The sequence below is a fragment of the Bolinopsis microptera genome, chromosome 10, assembly GCF_026151205.1.
Source record: "Bolinopsis microptera isolate Bmic1 chromosome 10, MBARI_Bmic_1.0, whole genome shotgun sequence".
In the NCBI taxonomy this organism is placed as follows: Eukaryota; Metazoa; Ctenophora; class Tentaculata; order Lobata; family Bolinopsidae; genus Bolinopsis; species Bolinopsis microptera.
This window is the reverse complement of record NC_087081.1, coordinates 13234884-13255735: the sequence shown is the minus strand read 5'-3', so window position 1 is coordinate 13255735 and position 20852 is coordinate 13234884. Positions and strand designations below refer to the sequence as shown.

General features: G+C 40.4%; 1 protein-coding gene across 2 annotated transcripts; it reads right to left on the bottom strand.

Annotated features, from left to right (window-relative positions):
* Positions 1 to 13133: 13133 nt before the first annotated feature.
* On the bottom strand, positions 13134 to 19425 carry LOC134822035 (twinfilin-like). Of its 2 annotated transcripts, XM_063832872.1 has the most exons (10): positions 19274 to 19425; positions 18946 to 19050; positions 18741 to 18761; positions 18496 to 18546; positions 17521 to 17656; positions 17148 to 17255; positions 16723 to 16876; positions 15865 to 16031; positions 13888 to 13990; positions 13134 to 13611 (listed from the first exon to the last, which is right to left on the bottom strand). In XM_063832872.1, exons 1-10 carry the CDS (start codon positions 19399 to 19401, stop codon positions 13481 to 13483), a joined length of 1104 nt encoding a protein of 367 aa, XP_063688942.1. In that variant the 5' UTR covers positions 19402 to 19425; the 3' UTR covers positions 13134 to 13480. The 2 variants fall into 2 exon arrangements, with proteins under 2 accessions (XP_063688942.1, XP_063688943.1); XM_063832873.1 differs by lacking the exons at positions 18496 to 18546; positions 18741 to 18761.
* Between the last annotated feature and the right edge of the window lie 1427 nt (positions 19426 to 20852).

Here is a 20852-nt window from a genome sequence, read left to right as displayed (position 1 = left end):
GTTGGGCACAAAACAGTTTGCCAGAGATTATCTCTGTCGAACTACATGAGTGTCGAACTACAGACACATTGCGTGAAGAACTACAGTGCGTGACGATCTATATATAATTATGCAGGATATGCCGCAATGAAATTAGCCAACCAAAGAGGATCCAAAGGGTCGAAACTCTCAGTGCGCTTTAGCGTTTTAGGTACAAGATCCTTTTAAAGGTTTGGTCACGAGTCCAAGTTTAATAGTCATTAACTGATATATGAAATTTATCTTTATCACTCATGAGCCAACGTAACTTTTCAGGATCCAATCCAGTATTTTCTTGTAGGACGTCCGGAAAGGTCTTATGTGGTCGTCCTCTATACCGATGGCCATAGGAGGGTTGCCAGAAAAGGAGTTGCTGAGCAGGTTGGTCTTGTTATGTAGACGGTACACATGTCCTGCAAAACGAAGTCGTCGTGTCTTTATGGTATCTGTCACCGGTGGAATCTTTCCGTATAGAGTCTTTGGTGTCTCGTGGAAATCTCACACTAAAGTCCGATATGGTAGCATTATTTATAGTCAGACTTATAAAGTTATTAATTACATGTAATGCATGAATACTGTAGTTCACATTTTTAACGCAAATCCTCATAACAAGAAGGTACATGTCAAATCTTTATCGAGGATCTTATAAAATATTGTAGTACATACAAAATCATTATTTTTTATCAAATAATTTTATGCTTGAGATACCGTATTTAATTCATGCACATCATAAAAATGTGATCATAAACACATGAAGATGTGTTATAGTAAAACAAATGAAGATATGGTGAGGTGACAGGCTGAGTGCCGTCCAGTAAAACACATACACCAGTTTTAGGACCTCGTTATAACGCGGACCTCGTTATGGATCGTGGTATTTGAGGAATTTTTTCCTCATTGATTTACAAAACGTGTAAAAATTACATGCCATAGAATATATCATAGAAGCTTCCTCACATCCCGTAATCTCTGACTTCAGTTCAATATTCTGGGACGTGTGTGTCTGAGAATGTATTTCTTCGCCTGATTCAGCGGATAACTAATTATAACTCGGTCGGAGTGAATGTCATTTTATACAAATTGATCGTAAAATTTTCTATAAATAAGCGAAACATTTTTCTCTCCTTTGTTCGCTTCCAGTTAGCGCAGACACGTATTTTTATTTTTTTAGGGGGGGGTCAAGGGTATTTTTTTGTGAAACTTCATTTCGAGATAGCAGGGAGGGAGGGAGGGAGGGAGGGAGGGAGGGAGGGAGGGAGGGAGGGAGGGAGGGAGGGAGGGAGGGAGGGAGGGAGGGAGGGAGGGAGGGAGGGAGGGAGGGAGGGAGGGAGGGAGGGAGGGAGGGAGGGAGGGAGGGAGGGAGGGAGGGAGGGAGGGAGGGAGGGTACATATAATGGTTTCATGGAATGAATAAATCAAAAGTTGAATTTTGGTCATTACATTTTGGCTAAATTGGTGCCAAGGAAAAATTGTTGGAGTTTTCACAAATCATGTAGTAGTTTTTTATTAATGACTCCTAAAGTGAGCGTTTTTGAGTATAGTATGATGTGCAGGAGTCGGTAATTGCGAACAATTTGCTGTTAGCAACTGACCCATTCACCTTTACTAAAGAAACTGTAATTTTGAAAAATTGCCCTTTCGTAAGACACAAATATGCTGCTGGCCTGGCCCATTATGAGAGATGCCCAATAAAGTAGATCAATCTCCAATTTTTGTAGGTTTTTCTGGACAGAAAGTGAGTAATCTTACAAATGCTGTGTTGCTCATGACATTTTGGCTAAATTGGTGCCAAGGAAAAATTGTTGGAGTTTTCACAAATCATGTAGTAGTTATTTATTAACGACTCCTAAAGTGAGCGTTTTTGAGTATATGATGTGCATGAGTCGGCAATTGCGAACAATTTGCTGTTAGCAACTGACCCATTGAACTTTACTAAAGAAACCGTAATTTTGAAAAATTGCCCTTTCGTAAGACACAAATATGCTGCTGGCCTGGCCCATTAAGAGAGATGCCCAATAAAGTAGATCATTCTCCAATTTTGTAGGTGCTTCTGGACACAAAGTGAGTCATCTTACATCTTGTGACAAATGCTGTGTTGCTCATGAGTCTTTAAGATCTTTCTAGTTAACAGTCCAATAGCCCATTTGTGAATATTGTCATTGTTCGCTCGGCAAAAATCCGTTTTTCAGCCACATTTCCGAAAATAAGTCTTTTAGGGTATATGTTGCTTTATAAGTTGTATATAAATGTGGCCATTATGTACATTTTAGTGTATCAGAATAGTCTCTACGACCTTCCTAGGTGGAAATGCCAAAAATCACGGAAATTATGAACTGCATCAAGCCAAAAACCGTTTTTCGGCCATATTTCCGAAACGAAGCATTTTAAGGTATATGTTGCTTCATTAGTTGTATATAAATGTGGCTATTAGGCACATTTTGGTGTATCGGAATAGTCTTTAAGACCTTCCTGGGCTGAAATACAAAAATTCGAGTGACCGCGAAACCCTGAAAAAGGGCGTGGCCCGTATATGGGTGTTCCCGCCAAAATAAAAATTGCCACCTATAAAAATCCTTTAGTTTAGGCTTCCAACTAGTGATTCTTGAAGTCAAATTGCTTCTAACAAACTAATCCCACGCCATTGATATTCCTGACATATCCTCTCTAACTATTATATTTAAGTTTGTTTCAGTGATGGCAAGCAGTGGACGTTTCAAAAATAATGATTGTCTACTGCAAGTGTTACTACCGTATGTAAGAAGCTTCGGGTGACTGAACAGAATTCCGACCTATAGTACGTATAGTAGTAAGTATAATTATCTACGATCAGCAGTTGCCACCGGTAGCTGTTGTCATACGTACTAATTTATAGAAGCGATATTCTTAAGATTCTTGAACTATACAGGAGAAGTAATGGTTCCTTTTCGCCGAGGAAGCAGTGTTTAAGTTTTTGATTTAAATTCACAGAATTGGATTATGGTTTCCAGTGATTTTTAAAATATATAACTTGTTAATGATGATGATTTATTGAAATTGTGCTTGTTAGTATCAGAAAGCAACATATCCTCAGAATTCAGATTAAGTGTGGAACCTGTGTTAGTTTCTATGTTTTTAAGTCTGATTTCAAATTTATTACTAAGCCGTAAATAAAGGTGTGTTCTTCGTTTATTCTTGAAAAATGTGTACTGATTTTTTTTGTATTTCAAATTCTGTTTTCTTGCAGATCTAAAATGTGGCCGTTGATTTCTGCATTTTCTATTTTGAATATCTTCAAAATTAAATGTTGAATTTTTTTTTTATAAAAAGGATTGTTTTTCTTAAGCCATACTAATAATGTTATACATTTATCAGGATTAACAACATCAGACATTACAACAGACTTGTACTCAACCTTACGTTTTATACGGACAGCTAAAATACCAGACTCAGAAAGTTTACGAGGGAGCTGCATGCAGTTTCTGTCAGGTTGGATGGGGACATTTACAACAGGGCCTTTAATACAACTTTGACCTCCAGCAGGAAGGGATAAAATTTTCATGAATGGAATGATTTGGGATACTAAGCGGCATTCGGTGGGGTTTGGCTGAAGGGAGGATGGGAGATCGCCTGATGCCAGGAACATTTCATTTACATCTATAGGGGAGAACTTTCCACGCTTTAAATAACTATTGCAACGTTTACAAATCCATTTATTATCTGCTTTAGTAACCGAAGGAATATTGAGCTTAAACTTAAAAGTGTCCTTTGCCTTAACAACACCTTCACGGAAGAAAAGCTTGTGACATTTAATACACGCATATTCTGGGTACTCTCGCATTTTAGCACGGAAAGTCTTCACAATGTTGTCAGTCTTTGGATCAAATGAGGGTTTGGGAGGTGATTTAGAGTGATGCTTAAGGGGCACTGGAGAAGCCTTTGAAGCATTGGGTGGCACATCAGGCTGGTCCTCAACGAAAAAGTTATGCAGGCTAGAAGATTCTATGGGTGGTGATTGGCAAGCTGGTGGTTCCGATGAAGGAGTGAAATGTAGATTTGAAGAGACACTTTGGATATGAGAAAAGGGACAGTTCTCCATGAAACCTGGGCAGAAGGTGCATTCATTGACGCAGTTAAGTTCAATTTCAGCTAATAATTTGGAGCCATGAGGAAAACGAACAAAGTCCCAATCCAAAGTAGAAATAGGCCTCTGTGGTACCTCGGGCTGGTCCTCAAAAAAAAAGTTATGCAGACTAGAATATTCCATGGGGGGTGAATGGCAGGCTGATGGTACCGATGAAATAGTAAAATGTTGTTTTGGGGAGACACTTTGGATATGAGAAAAGGGGCAGTTCTCCATAAAACCTGGGCAGAAGGTGCATTTATTAGCACAGTTAAGTTCAATTTCAGCTAATAATTTGGAGCCATGAGGAAAACGAACAAAGTCCCAATCCAAAGTAGGAATAAGCCTCGTTGGTACTGGAGAATTATGCGAATCAGTTCCTGATTTATGAGCTGTGTATTTTGGAGGTGTTTGGCATGCAAAGGTTTTGGAGAAAGTTCCGTATCCATTTAAAGGAGATGCAACTTTATTATTTCTATTAACAGTAACTTTGTGAAATGAAATGTCGTGGGGTGAATAAGCAGTTTTCAGAGACGAAGCTGGAGACCGTGAATGATTGTGATGATAAAATGCAGAGGGAGTTGGTGGTGTTTTGTAACCGCTCATATTACTTCGGCTATCTTGACGAAGGAGAACAGGAGAGCAAATTTTCTGAGAAGTAATGTTCCTAGCTTTATTGAGAGAAATACGAGTGCGTCGCTTTTCTTTCGCCATTCTCTTTTGCTCATCTGTCATAGCTGCGCGACTTGCCTTTTTGCTTAAACGATTTTGCTCTTTCTTTGCGTCGCGTTCAGGGGTTGACATGGAGGCCCGAGCTTTCGACTTTCGAGAACATTCAGTTTGTTGGAGTCTCGTGAGCTCGGTGGTGGTCATGGAGGCCCGAGTTTGAGACTTTCGATAACAATCATACTGAAGTTGTTGTGAACGCTGTGGGCTTGTCATAGAAGCACGATGCTGCCGCATTCCATTTCGAGCAGAATTGCGATCTTCCTCTTTTTTAAGCTCTTTATCTGTCATATTAGAAAGAGTGTCACATTTCGTAGAGGCAGCCGTTTTCTTTTTCTTTGTAACAGTTGAAGCATAAGAGTCATTTTGGACAGATGAGGTCAAATGAGTGGAACTTTGTACATAGCTATCAGCTTGGCGGTCATAATAGGGTCTATACTCCTGAGATTGAAGCGATTCAGTGTCATCAATGAAATTTTCCATATCACCTGGCGAAGCTGCAAAATTATGAGAGTTGCCAGACTCTTGGGATACGTGAGCTTCTTCATCTTGAGCTTCATTGTCGATGAAAGGATTGTTATGTCGGCCACCACCATACATTAGTGACCGAGATTGTTTAGTGGTGTGACTAACGTTGTGGGGAATAGAGGCTGCATATGCGGAAGATGATGATGACACCCCGGTCCCTTCAGTCATATCAGGGATAGGGGGTTCCGTCGGATGAGTGGCAGATGATGACACCCCAGCCCCTTCAGTCATATCAGGGATAGGGGGTTCCGTAGGATGAGCAGCAGATGATTACACCCCGGTCCCTTCAGTCATATCAGGGATAAAGGGTTCCGTAGGATGAGCAGCAGATGATGACACCCCGGTCCCTTCAGTCATATCAGGGATAAGCGGTTCCGTAGGATGAGCAGCAGATAATGACACCCCGGTCTCTTCAGTCATATGGGGGGTACAGGGAAGCAGTGGCAGACGGTGACAGCCGGTAAGTCTTATAAAAGGCGCAGGGATCCGAAGATAAAGAGGTAGATGACGAATCTCAGTAGAAATAGGGTTGTTGCTCACACTAGGGACACTAGGTGTTTGAAGAACGGAGGATGATGATGACAAATGTATTCGGTTATTCTCATCAGGGGTGCTGGGATGTGTGGAAGATGGTAAGACGAAAACACCCCTTTTAAAGAAACCGGGCCGGATGAGGACACCCCTTCAGTCTTATCGAGGGTGCTGGGCTGTAATGAAACAGGGCAGGATGAGGAGACCCCTTCAGTCTTATCGAGGGTATAGGGCTTTAATGAAACTGGGCCGGATGAGGAGACCCCTTCAGTCTTATCGAGGGTATAGGGCTTTAAAGAAACAGCGCCGGATGAGGACACCCCTTCAGTCTTATCGAGGGTGCTGGGCTTAAGTGTTCTGAAAGTAAGACTGAAACGGTAGCCTTGGCAAAGACGAGAGTTACTACCGCGAGCTATACGATGGAAGTACTCTACCTGTGACTCAGGATCCATAACAAACAACGAATTAGACAGAAGCTGCTGACTGAACGAGGGGCGGTTCCTTTTACACGTGGCAAAGTCCATGTAACGTGTAGCCCCAATTGATAGTGTAGCAATTTTGGCAGATTTGTCCAAGTGCCGTTCATCGTCCTTATGATATGGTAGGATGGTAGAGGAGTCTTTATAAAAGTTGACCAATATGCTGTTAAAATTAGCTGACAATGTAACATTTACAATGGACAAAATTGTTTGTATTATAGGCTCTGAATGAATGGGGATAGGATTTAGATGTTTAGTAGCCCTGTTGTAAACATATCTATCTTTGCCGAACAGAAGGACCTGCGAGGAGTTGATACCCTGTCTAATGAAAAGACCTTGTTTAACTTTAGATAGTAAAAGTTCCTCAACATGGTTTGCAATATGCACAGGGAGTAGATCTTTGTAATAGGCTAGCCTTGTACGAAGCCATTTCGGACACTTCGACGAAATATATGAAGCAGGAGCAGGAGCAGGTGCGGGTGCAGGTGCAGGTGTATCAGGTGCAGGTACGGGTGCAGCATGAGTAGGTTTTGGTGCAGCAGGTGTAGCAGGAGCAGGTACTCGAGCAGGTGGAGCAGGTGCAGCAGGAGCAGGTGCAATAGGTGCAGCAGATGGAGCAGGTGCATCAGGAGCAGGTGCAGCAGATGGAGCAGGTGCAGCAGAAGCAGCAGATGGAGCAGGTGCAGTAGGAGCAGCAGGAGCAGAATATGGAGCAGTTGCAGCAGATGGAGCAGCAGGAGCAGGTGCAGCAGGAGCAGGAGGAGCAGGTGCAGGTGCAGCAGGAGCAGAAGATGTAGCAAGTGCAGCAGATGGAGCAGATACAGCAGGTGGAGCAGCAGGAGCAGGTGCAGCAGAAGCAGCAGATGGAGCAAGTGCAGCAGGAGCAGGAGCAGCAGAAGCTGGAGGAGCCGGAGCAGCAGATGGAGCAAGTGCAGCATGAGGAAGAGGAGCAGGTGCAGCAGGAGCAGGTGCAGAAGATGGAGCAAGTGCAGCAGATGGAGCAGGTGCAGGAGGAGCCGGAGGTGCAGGTGTTGGTGCAGGAGGAGCCGGAGCAGCAGAAGCTGGAGGAGCCGGAGCAGCAAATGGAGCAGGTGCAGAGGCAGGAGATGGAGAATAACCCGGAGTTAAATCCCACAAGCTATCAGACTGATCAGGAAATTGTGAGGGTAAAGGGGATGCGGGGATCAGTGTACTGTCTACTAGATAACGGAGATGAGTGGGGATACTAGCAAAGCCATAAAAATAGCAGTGAATGTTAGCCTTTACAATTTTCTTAAACAAAATGTTACCTGTGTAGCTGAAATGTAAATTATCCGTACGCTGGATGTAATTGAAAGCATCATTAGGAGTAATGTGAAAAGGGTTAGAAACTAATACGAAATTAAGTTTATTACGTAAAGAAACCAATTCAGCGTTAAAGGCATTAATTTTAGAAAGATAATGTGATCTTTCACAATTAGGATAATCAAAACGAGGCAAAACAATATTCACAAAAACAGTAGCCTTCGGAAACTTATGATGCACACAGTTTATGAGGTCAGTAAACATTTCTGCAAACGTCACACTATCACACGAACACCTACCTTTTATATTGTTAGTTCCCACCATGACGTACACAGCATCTATCTGCGGCAGGTTCCGAGGATTGATGTTGGTTACCTCGTCTGCCACGTGCTCGGTGTCCATACCACGATAAGAAAAAACATGTAGTCCCCGGAATGATTTCGGATATAAACGTGTAGGTTCTTCGGGACATTCGGAATTAATGTATTTAATCATCGAATCTCCTATAACCACAACCTGAAAAAATGTATTTCTCAATAATCGTATAATGTAAAGCTCCCACAAACATAAATGAAAGTAAGATTGAAAGTTGTAATGCTTGTACATCTGTTGGGGTTTACTGTACAAAAATTTAGAAAATGCGTCTAGACATGTACATTTAAATAGTAAAAGCATAACATTTAATTACTCACGTTCTTATCCGTATAGACGAACTCCTCAGGAGAGGATCTGGCGGTGTTGCACTTAAACTGTGCGGGTCCCGGGTTAGTTTCCACATCGCCCGATAGTATTAGGCACATCCTGGACCAAACAACAGAGGGAGACAAATCACCAGCTATGGCGTTTACGACCAGTTGAAGAACGAGGATGGCGGGACTAGATGGCAGTAGGCCAGCAACATCGAGGTTCTGTAACTGAGCGCTAACAGCTTCAACTGTAGATGTCAAATAAATCAATTGAGCCAAAACCAGATTATAAATTAAATTCAATGTTGACATGATGTTAACGTTGCAACAACTTAGATAAATAAACTCCAAATAAAATTCAACACTCAACACCGCTCCTGAAGCCAAAACCAAGGTGTTCTGTGGTTGAAGGGCGACCACGAAAAGCTGTTGAGGGTCCATTAGAACCGTCCACAGACTGGGTGTAGAGAGCAGACGACCTATAAATATGTTAGCTCTTTATTATACAATGATATCTTCAACAACCAATCTAATCGAGCACAGAAAAGCTCAAGGAAACGAAACTTCAGGTAGCAGACGTGCAATTTCAACTTTAAACGAACTCACCATAACCGACGAGAACTCCAGTGTTCATCGACGACGCAAACATCAGCACAACCAGGACAGAAGTAGCCGCTAAAGCTCCCCGCACGAAGAATGTTCTCGTGAAGGTGTAGAATGAGCTGACACCGTAGTCAGAGTGCTTGTAAACGAACGTCAGTCGATTGAATAATAACCAAATGTGTACATTATGACAAAAGTAATATTGCACATTAACCAAACTCCTCGAGGTGAAATCTATTAATTAAGATTAAAGGTTCGTAAATTGCAATTGAAAAGAATGGAAACGTAACTTTAAGTGTAATAAGCAGAAAGACTGAATTTTGTCGCGCGATCATTTATCTACATTAACGTGACGTCACGCGAGGCAGAGTCCTAAGTAGACCCCTCGTCTGTAGGAAGCACAATGCATCAGTGATTAATTTTTGTGCGCGCGCGCAGCTTTTCCGTTGACATGGTTACTAACGGAAGGACTGACGACATATTCATACCTACCTACCGCAATCTCCAAAATCCGCGTTTTTCTGCAAAAACCTCCATTCGTAACCATCCACTTTATATTTTTTCAAAATGGTGGATGGAAAAAATCCTATCTTTTGCAACCGGCTTGTGTTTGTGGAGCCAGCTCACATAGTCTTCAACATCTTTGTTGACGATGCTGATTCTCTCGGTGAGGACTTTATCGTTGCTCGATGGAATCAGTCCTGAGAAGCATATTAGGGCTTTGGTTGTGTTCATCAGGTGCTCGGAAAACTCCTCAACGATACTCACGAGACCAGATTTCTTTTTGAGAAGGTCATTTATCCCCGTGTGAACATATATGCATTCGGGCTTGAGTCGTTTGATGGTGCTGTTCAATAGCTTTGTTTTTTTAGTCGTATCCTCATAGCTGTCAAACTTGAGGCAGTGTACATTGAATTGACTATTGAACAGTTTATATAGGGTTGAAGTGATCAAAGTTACTATCGTGGATCAGAAGAAAGTGTGCTGTCTGTAACTTTCCCTTATTCGCCTGGAAGATTTGTTTCTACTCTCCTTGGCTTCACGACTCGGTTGATTAGGTTGTGCCTCGCATGCGGTGGTCTCTGAATGTTTTGACTCACTGCGGTTGTCCTGTCTGGTTGCTGGTACAGGTAGATTCTCTTTGTGGTTTTTGCTGTTCTTCTTGTTCGATGTAGTGAACGTCTCGGAGCCTCCATTCTCAACGATCCCGGACCACAGGATACCCTGTTCGCTTTCCCTGTTCGTATCATCGACAGAGGCCGGTGTGTCGCGCCGGGCGGGCTTGTGGTTCGTCGGAGGCTGTGGTGAACTGATAATAGCCTGCGTCAGACTCTCATGGTTTACTTCAAGTGCCTCGATTCTGGTCCTATTTGAGGAACTTACCGTTTCAAATGACTGAAAGGCTAGATTGAGCTCTTGGGGGCCGGATCAGTTTTCTGACCCAAAGTCTCCCAGTGCATACCAGTACCACAGCTCCACAGCCACAACACACATCATCACTCGATTGGCTTGTCTTTTGAATGAATTGTCCCCGATCGTATGAAATGCAGTTTATCCGGTTCCAGTTCTCTTTTCTTCACCAGTTCATGAACCAGGAGCCTGTCCTGAGGTCGCTCTTCTTCGGAGAGATCTGGTCTCACATACACTTTGTTGAAAGTCGCTGAGTGGCGCAGCTTCTTGACTTGACATAGCACTTGATGGACAGCGCTGTGACTTGATAACGAAACCTTGACTGGGCCGTCGGCTTCGAATTCTCTTTTAACGAATCTTTCGCTACTCTGGTAGCCTGCAGAGTAGGTTTTACGATTAGTCTTCCGGAATACCTCCTGTACCCGCTCTAGCTCTTCGACATTCTCGTCCTTTTGTTCTGACAGTCCAAATAATACAACGTTCCTGCTCCGATCCTCCTTCTGGACGACGGACTTGACCAATTTCTTCAGAGTAGCCGGATCTGCCTAACTATCAGTCTGGTAGACCATAACGTTCGGATGATGATTAATCACTCTACACTCGACTGTCACGTGACTTTTTCAACCCATTCTCTAGCTGGTCCTGAACAACTATTCGAAACCCTGACCCTCTAATCTGATCCCAACCCTAACCCTAACCCAATCCTTAGCAAAAGCATATGCTGAAACCCTAGCCCTAACGAGAAATTATACTAACTTCCTTATACGGTCAAATCACGTGATCGAGACAGTTTTTCGCCAATATCTCGTCAGGGGAGCATTTTACCCCTTATGTCATGGGGGTGATTCGGAATCAGCGTCCGAAAATACATCGATTGAAGTTGATTACAACTGTTGGGGGCCCTTTTAGAACAATCTCGAAGAAGGAAGATCGACTGTGGAGTGATTTAGCACGCTCGATAACGTTCTCCGCAGCAGCTTCACTGTATGACTTGAACTGTTCTTTCAAGTTGCTCTCCACTGAAGACTTGACCACAGTTTTTACTGCGTCGAGCTGTTTGTCCTTGTTGTCGATAATCTGCTCCTGTAAGCTGATTACCCACGTCTAGGATTCTCGATTAGCTGGCTCTTGATGGAGCTCAGCTCAGCCTTCAGCTGTTTCACTTTTTCCGCCTGAAACCGCACAAAGTGGAACGATTCAGAAAACAGTAATGCCAAAGTGTCCTTCATCGCACGTTTACACACTGCTGACGTCACGTCAACTGGAGCAGTGCACCCGACTTGTTCCATCGCTTTAGGTATCCAAGCAGAACATTTCCCGAGCAGATCCTCCAACTCCTTGTCGTTAACAGTTATAGCCATCATGGCTTATAGTTATACGCTACAAGCATGAAGCACACACAGTAATCTCGCCGTTAAACTAGGCGAGCTAAGCAAGCTGATAAGAGACAACAAAATTACAAACGAATGCAATTTGTGTGGCGTGAACTATGAAAATTTATAGACACAAATTTGACAGATTGGATGGACTTTTTGCCCAGAGACCAATTATTCAGTTAATTGATGTTATGAAACCAAATTGAGGTACTGAAAGTCGATTTCCCGAAGAAAATTGAAAAATCATGTTGTTCCATTTTCAGTTTTTGAAGATTTCTAGGAGTTTCCGGAGTTACCAATGACCATACCCAATATAACTTGGAGACAAAAAGATAACAACAATACTTGATCCTCTGATGAAATGACCCATATGCCAGTTCCAACACATCACTTATATTTATAGGGATATATGTGAGTGTTCAGTGTAACTGTTAACTGTTATACCAAGATGCAGCCAACTTTGGCCAATGTTAGTTCACCTGTATGTGTTTGTGACAATAAGAGATCGTTCACATTTTAGTTTTTACATAGCCCAAGTTTCTGTCAGTGCCCATATGTGGATACATGATCACTGATCAGTTCAATGCTATTACAATCGAATAACGAGTGTTAAAAACAGCGGTTCAGATTAATTTTCAATTTATAGAGCTGTTAACACAGAGCGATAAAGAGGAATAATCAGGTGATTTTGTCGCTCAATCTGCTGATTTTCAATTCTCACAGCGAGAAGTTTTAACCGGTCAATCTTTGTATGATCCTGTAATGCTTTAAATAATAGATGCTTGTGGTTACTTATAAAAATGCATCGTTATCGAAATTCCGATCAAATTGTGGTGTTTTTTGACATGTAACTAGCCATTAGCTAGCCGGGTTTGCTGTGTGAAATTGTGCTCTTTTAACAGAAGACAATATCTAAAATATCGTTCGATTATGCTGCGCGCGCGCGCGCGGTATAGCGTTTTTCTTGCGCCAAGATATCATTATTATATGTGTTCGCGGTTTCCAAACATGACAGTTTTAAAATGTGTTTCAATGCTTTCCTGAAGAGTAATCGATGAAAAAAAACTGTGTTGTTGATAACTGCATATGCTTTGGCCAGGAATTTGGATAAGGTTGGGGTCAGAGTAGAGGGTAATGGTTTTGAATTTTCTGTCAGAGCCATACAGAGAACGCGTTATGATACTCCAGTGTATACTGTAGAGGGATTAACTATCATTTCACATGATTAAAGTAGGCACTCCCAAGTATTATTCCTGGGTCTCAAGAGTCAAGGGTCTCAATTTATTTGCTCTGGGTGTTATCACACAGTTCACGACTTAAAGATCTCATTCTATTTAGTTATTACTACACATTTCACGCCGTATAATTCTTTTGAAAGTGACGAAATAACTAATAAAAATTTGTTAAATTACAATAATATGGTTATTGACAAAGATACAAAAATTATTCAACTATTAAATTGGAAATGTATGGGACTGTCAAAATTTTAACGCCAAACGGGATCATTACTTGTCTAATCACAAAAAATCCCTTAATAAATTTGTTAAGAAACTTTAGTTACAGTATTGCACGAAACGGAACATTTAAAAACTACAAAACGGCAAAACCCGTATATTGATGAATACAAAGCGTGAAACAAATATAACACCAACAATTTCAATTAATTCTTTTAAAAGCACGTTCGCACCAATTCTTTTTCGTTATATTACTGTTATTGATTGAGTTCAATTAATTCATAGATTAATTATTATTTCTAATGAGACGTCGTCCTCCTTTGGAGGGAGCCTTTGGTTTAATAAAGTGAGCTCTTGAGGCGTGTTTCTGAGGATGTATCATTTCGTAAACATCAACTTCCTTTACTTCTTCACCCTCTGGGACAAATTTAGCTGGTCAGCTTACTTATATTATAATACAATTAAAATACAACTAATTAATTATAATGCAATTAAAATACAATTTTACCTAAGATGATATGGCATATTCGCATTTATAGATGTACCAAATTAAAGACTTTTTGAAATGGTTATATTATAGTATTAATTATTAAGTAGCTAAACTAACTTCAAGTTAATTAGTAAGTAAGTAAGTAAGTAACTATTCAACAACAAGTAAGTAAGTAAGTAACTAATTCAATATAAATAACTAACCGGATATTTCCCGCTTAGCAGCGATTTCAATGTCCATTTTAGCGAGACTGTCGAGGAAACAGGACTTGGTAGAACTGTACATCATTCTCTGTTTCACTGGTACCTTTGGAGTCTATATCAGTGCCATGTATACTATACATTGTATAGGTACCAGTGTGTTCATGCATGGGTAAGAGTATAGATACGATTATAATATATTCTAGTCGTGTATTATAGATCCAGGGTATAATAAATCTTGAATGGATTGTAATGTTAACTATATTAATGATTACTGTATTAATTAATGGCTAATACCGCCGAACCCCCCCCCCCCCCCCCCCCCCCCCCCCCAGGTCAAGATCCTTAACTATCTAGCCATCTCCAAGCCGACCAATCACACAAGATTGCCCAGTTTGATGTATCAAACTTTTGTTTTTATTAGTACCATACGACCAATAATTGGTCGTTCACACGCAAATAATTTCCAATTAGCAAATAAATAGTTTTGTGCCGCGCTAGTTTTTTATGGTCGTATGGCGACTAAACGACCATATTTTAACTATCTAGCAAGTGCCGCGCTAGTTTTTTTTTGGTCGTATGGCGACTGAACGACCATATTTTAAATTTGGCGCCAAATCTAGCTAGTTAAAATTGGTCGCCCGATTTGACCAAATTTACTATATAAATCCGCGATTCTGTAAAAACAAGTTCAGTTGTCATGGTGACGACCAAAACTGGGACAAACAATCCCTCTCCAGCCATAGTGTCTGGTGAATGGTGATAATATAAAGCGGTATTTTAAACTTTAGCATTCAAAATTGTATGGATTCAAGTTGGTTCCTTTAGTCTAGATTCATTTAGAAAATTCTCGAAGTTCGAGTGGTACAGTATTATTAGGGTTTGGCTTAAGGAAGCTTCACATCCGAGACCGATTTTCACAAATCAATTTAATATTGTCGCTACAGCTGTCATTATCCTTTACCATAATTACCTTTTAATTCCCAGGATGTGCTCATGAAATCATCTTGAACAGTGCAAGTGGGAGGGAAGTCCAGCCACATACAGGGAACTCATATGTTCTAGGTGAAGTAAGCTTGGCATCCTAGAATCATCTAAGACTACAGTGCTAGTGTAAACACCAACAGTACTTTATAAGTGCATTTTCAATTTGCTTGCTCCCGCAATGTATTACAACTCACCATTCGGTTTCACAGTTGTTACATTTCACCGGGACGTTGTAGCATTAACAATTAATATCGTTTGCTTACAAGCGACATGTCTAAAGCAAGCTCCAGATTCACAAATCGCACGCAAAATATCAACACAATGCCGAAGTCACTCATAAAGTGACGTATCAAACAGTATGCTGATGTGCCAGAATCGTGGCCCACCAACGAATTAGCGAGTTGGGAGGCATCTGTAGTTGATGGTGGTGGACTATATATAAACTGCTTGAAAAATATATCCTTGCGTTTCAAATAAATCAAAGAATTATCAGAAATTTTTTGAAAATGCAATTTCAAAGTACTGTTTACGCTTGCACTGTTATACTCTAGATGATTCTAGGATACGAAGCTTGCTCCCCTGCAAGTGGCTAGACTCACCTCCCTCTCGGCTCCCTCTGGAGAAACTAATAATACTGACACTTAACCATCGGTATGATATCACTTACTGTGCCAGTTTATCAAACGCACTCACTGCCTAGTAATAATTTTCCGAATGTAATTATGTCTCATTAGTCGTGAAACTGAAGACATGTCGTCTCATTTCGCGACTACCCAATTAACTTGAAGTTTAATTGTTTATGATAGACACACCGAGACCGATATCACTCTCACGAGGCTGAGATTGAGGATGACTTCACTCTAACGAGGCCGAGCCAGCCGAAGGCTGGCGAGGCCGAGTGTGTAAAAACGACCATCAAAAACGCCATAGGCGACCATTTCAAACTAATCTTGACCTGGGCCCCCCCCCCCCCACGCTACTACTACTACTCACACTATATCCAGGACAGGAGTATATAAACACAACCTTCCAGATCTTTTCACCCTCAAAATCGTGATTAAAGTTAAACAAATGGTATCGCGGTTCGTCTTGCGGTATTTTCTCTGATAACTCGGAACCCTGGATGTTTCCGCAGTCCCACAGCTTTAACTCCTCTTTATCTGCAGAAAAGTGTAATTTAGATAATGGAAACAAAACACGTGAACATGAGAAACAGAAAAGAGAAAACGTTCTATCCCCTAATTTGTTGTGTAGCTGTTGTTGTTGTTGTGTGGTTGTTGTTGTATGGTTGAGGAAGCCCTCACAAGTACTCATTGTCAGAGTACTACTCATGATATCATGTCAGGTTTGGGGCCTCGTTAAACCTCACAATACATCATTTATCTGTGCCTGAAACCTCGCTAAACCTCACAATACATCATTTACCTGTGCCTGAAACCTCGCTAAACCTCACTATCCAAATAGGAGGGCCACAGAAGTAGTGACTGTGAGAGCACCAGCGCTATTACATGTGCTAGAAGCTGAAGCGTGACAGGTTTGCACTTCTTCAATGCAAACACCACCCCACAACAAATAGAAGTTACTGTTCAGTTAAAGAACTAAAGTAGTGGCTGATGAATGAGAGATTGTGGAGAATATGATTGATCACTGGTTGTTATCAGTTGCAATATAACATTTTACTGAGCTATCACTGTTTTTATCGATGAATTTATGCTAAGTTACATATAATTACATATAATTTATGCTAAGTTACATATAATTACATATAATTTATGCTAAGTTATATCACCGCTCCCATCCTGTTACCCAACAATAACCCCTAATAATAAAACAATAAACAACAACACTTACCAGTATCAAGTTTAATCTGAAGGTAATTGACGAATCCCTTCTTGAACTTCTCCAGGTTGTTGAGCAGGTCCTGTGTGGCAGGGAGGTTTAGACCGGGGAGGGTGGCACTGTTAGTGGACATCTGGGACCGCATTGCTGCTTCATCTTTCTTCACCTTGTGAAGAGAGTGTTAAAGGAGAGTGTAAAAGGGTAAAAATTGGTGTTACAAAATATTTCTGCAATATTGGGAGCAAATAAGTATGATGAACGATTCAACGTTTTAGCGACTCGATCTCTTGAATGAAAAATAGCAGAATGGGGGGATTGTTTAGGTAGAAACCTCACAACACCTCACAGAACCTCATTACCCTGTGCCTGAAACCTCACATTACCTCACATAACCTCATTACCCTGTGCCTGAAACCTCACATAACCTCACAATTTACCTGAGCCAGCTCTTTCTCAGCCTCTGTCATGGGAGCATTAGAACCAGCTGAGAGCACGTGGTTCTTGTAACCTTGCAGAGATAGTTCTTCTGGTACAGTTCCCATGTACTGAAATATTACAAGAATGTTATCATAAGTAGTGCTATAAAATTAGATATCCATCTAAATGAAAAACTGACAGAAGACAAGGTGCACTTACTGCAGTATATTTGATTATAAAATATCAATATGACCGTTACGTCCAGTATAAAAAGACAGCTAGAATAAATCAGCAGGATCTGGGCAGATTAAATTATTACCCAGTCATTATGCGCTAATTATGCGCTAATTATGCGCTAATTATGCGACAAATTGTAATGCAACAAATACTAACCTCCGTAGAGATTCGGTTATCTCCGAATATGCGTCTGAGGGTGGCCCTGGTGGCAGCGTACAACATCTTATTCTTAACAGATGTATCGTTTGGTACGTAACACATAAACACGTAGTAGAATACCCCGTCACAGTCACTGAGAGTGTAACATGTTACATTTAGACGTTACAGTCACTGAGAGTGTAACATGTTACATTTAGACGTTACAGTCACTGAGAGTGTAACATGTTACATTTAGACGTTACCGTCACTGAGAGTGTAACATGTTACATTTAGACGTTACCGTCACTGAGAGTGTAACATGTTACATTTAGACGTTACAGTCACTGAGAGTGTAACATGTTACATTTAGACGTTACAGTCACTGAGAGTGTAACATGTTACATTTAGACGTTACCGTCACTGAGAGTGTAACATGTTACATTTAGACGTTACAGTCACTGAGAGTGTAACATGTTACATTTAGACGTTACAGTCACTGAGAGTGTAACATGTTACATTTAGACGTTACAGTCACTGAGAGTGTAACATGTTACATTTAGACGTTACAGTCACTGAGAGTGTAACATGTTACATTTAGACGTTACAGTCACTGAGAGTGTAACATGTTACATTTAGACGTTACAGTCACTGAGAGTGTAACATGTTACATTTAGACGTTACAGTCACTGAGAGTGTAACATGTTACATTTAGACGTTACATAAACTGTGACGTTACAATTCGTAACATAAAGGTTACAATTCGTAACATAAAATTCAACGACGTTACAGTAATGTTAAATCAACGTAAAATCAGTTGACTCTGCATTATAAGTTAGATACGTGTAACACTATTGTGATATTATGATTTTTGACATATTACCTTATAACTTGTCCTTACACCAAATCTCGCAACAATACTAGTTGCGGGTGTTATGAATGATAATGTATGAAACATGTGACTACAATACACTGTAAAGAGTTAAATGTGGTTACTTGTATGGGTATTGTGACGAAGTGGAGTCGGGCTTTTTGCGTTTGAACAATCTGCGAATTTGATTTTAAATGAATGTATGAGGTTGTGTACATGTACATTGTTCATATGCATGTGTACATGTGTGCATTTGTACAATGTACTTGTACAGTGTACACGAAATGTACATCGTGGCTGAATAAAAAATGTCAAGAAAAGTGAGGTACAGGTGAAAATAAATTTTATAAATTGAGTGTGAACTACTCACCCTTTTGTTTCTTTGGTTACTCTGCGAATTTTAAGTGAATGAATGATGAAAAGTGGTAACATGTTCACTGTTAAGCTACTTGAAGGGATGAGCGAATGAAATTGAAATGACATTGTATGTAGGAATAATGTTACCAAGTGAGCGTTACATAACGTTACATAGCAAAACAAAGTGTTACATAGCGTTACAAAGTGTTACAACTCACTTTACTTTATCGTCCAGCCGATAGAAGATGTAACAGGGCTCACTGTCTTCAATACAGACCATAACGTTACGGTCCCAGTCTGCCTCGTAGGTACTGGCTGCTATCCTGCAACATTAAACTAACTTAGCTTAGAAACTAGGTACATAATAGAAAGGTAATAAATTTGAGTTTGGGACGAATACATTTTTAGGTTTAGGCATAAATTTGAGGTAAGGACTGAGAATCGGGATTTAAATTAATCCAAGACTGCGATTAAGAAAGACTGCTGTATATAACAGCAGGGTTACATATAACCTTAGAAACACCCTCGTAATAACAACTTAATAACCTGTTCTGTATAAGTTGTAGTTCCTCATCCTCAATAGTAATCTGAATGCACCTGTCAGAGTGGTGTGAGGTGCTGGCTAGGTAGGCAGCCAGGCGTGAGGACGCTACTATTCCTGTCTGACATGACATAGCCTAGGGGGAGTTCTTGGGTTATACTGTTACATTAGGTGTTACATTAGGTGTTACATAAGATGTTACATTAGGTGTTACATTAGGTGTTACGCTAGATGTTACGCTAGATGTTACGCTAGGGTTACGCTAAGCCTAGGGTTACACTAGTGTTTGTGACGGAAATCATAGTAGATTATAAATAATTTATAAAATCTCAAAGAATCGAGTGTGAATTATGTCATAAATTATGTCATATAAATTATGTAGAATAACACATTCTATCTAACCGCAACAAAAATATTATTGGGAAAGCTAGTTCCGATACAAAAGAAAGGCACACATTGAAGTATCAAATAGGAATGACAATAATTTAAAATATTCGAAAATTCTCTGATAAAACCCCTATTCTCTGATAAAACCCCTATATATATCAAGAGTAGCAGTCTAAAAAGCTCATATAAACCCAAACACAGCAAACTACAAAACTTGTCCACGCTGTCCAGTTGTGTTCCCAAACACTACAAGGAAACTAATGTCACCACTTAAGTAACAGCTACAATGTCACCACTATGTCTCTACAGTTTCAATAGTACTTCTCCCTAGCAATATCTCTCTCACTAACACCATATTTTTAACACTCTCTCTCTAGCACTAACATCCTCACTAACACTCTCCCTCTAGCACTAACATCCTCACTAACATTCTCTCAGGTATCACACCAACCCTGGCTGATATAACATGACACCACACTAAGTGTTATACAATACATTCCTCACGCTCTACATTCTACACATACCACAGATGGTGTTGCAGCGGCGCGGGGTGAAGACAGCCCCCTTTGTAACGGAGATTGGAGGCACATGATTGGACCACATAAGTCGGTATATGAAGCACATATTTCACTGTAAGTCACTGTAAGTCACTGTAAATCACTGTAAGTCACTGTCACTTCTTGCGGTCTATTCACCTCTATTTCAAGGTGTGTGTAAAATCTTGATATCGTATCTAAAAAGGCTGGTGTGATTTTTTATTCGCAAAGCCAAAAAATCACATTTTCTCCCATAACTTCAAAGGGAAGCATTTTAGGGTGTTTGTTGTTCATAACTTATATATAAATTGCTAGTTGCGGTTATTTTGCGCTCTTCAAAAAGTCACTAGCACATTCCTATCAAAATTTTAGAAAAATCAGTAAATATGTAAAACGAAAAATGTGCCAAAATTTGTTGTTTTGCTTTGAGGTCCAATAGATCTGAAGATAAATGAGTAAAAACATTTTTGAGGGCATCAAAAACTGCGCCAGAATTAAGAGAACAATGTCATGTCAAGCATCAAATCAATCCGATCTTCCCTGACTAACTTTTTCGTTAAAATAAGTCTGAAAAGGAAAATTTCAGCTTTTTGACTTTTTTTGACTTTAAAAATTTATAACACACCAGCCTTTTTAGATACGATATCAAGATTTTACACAC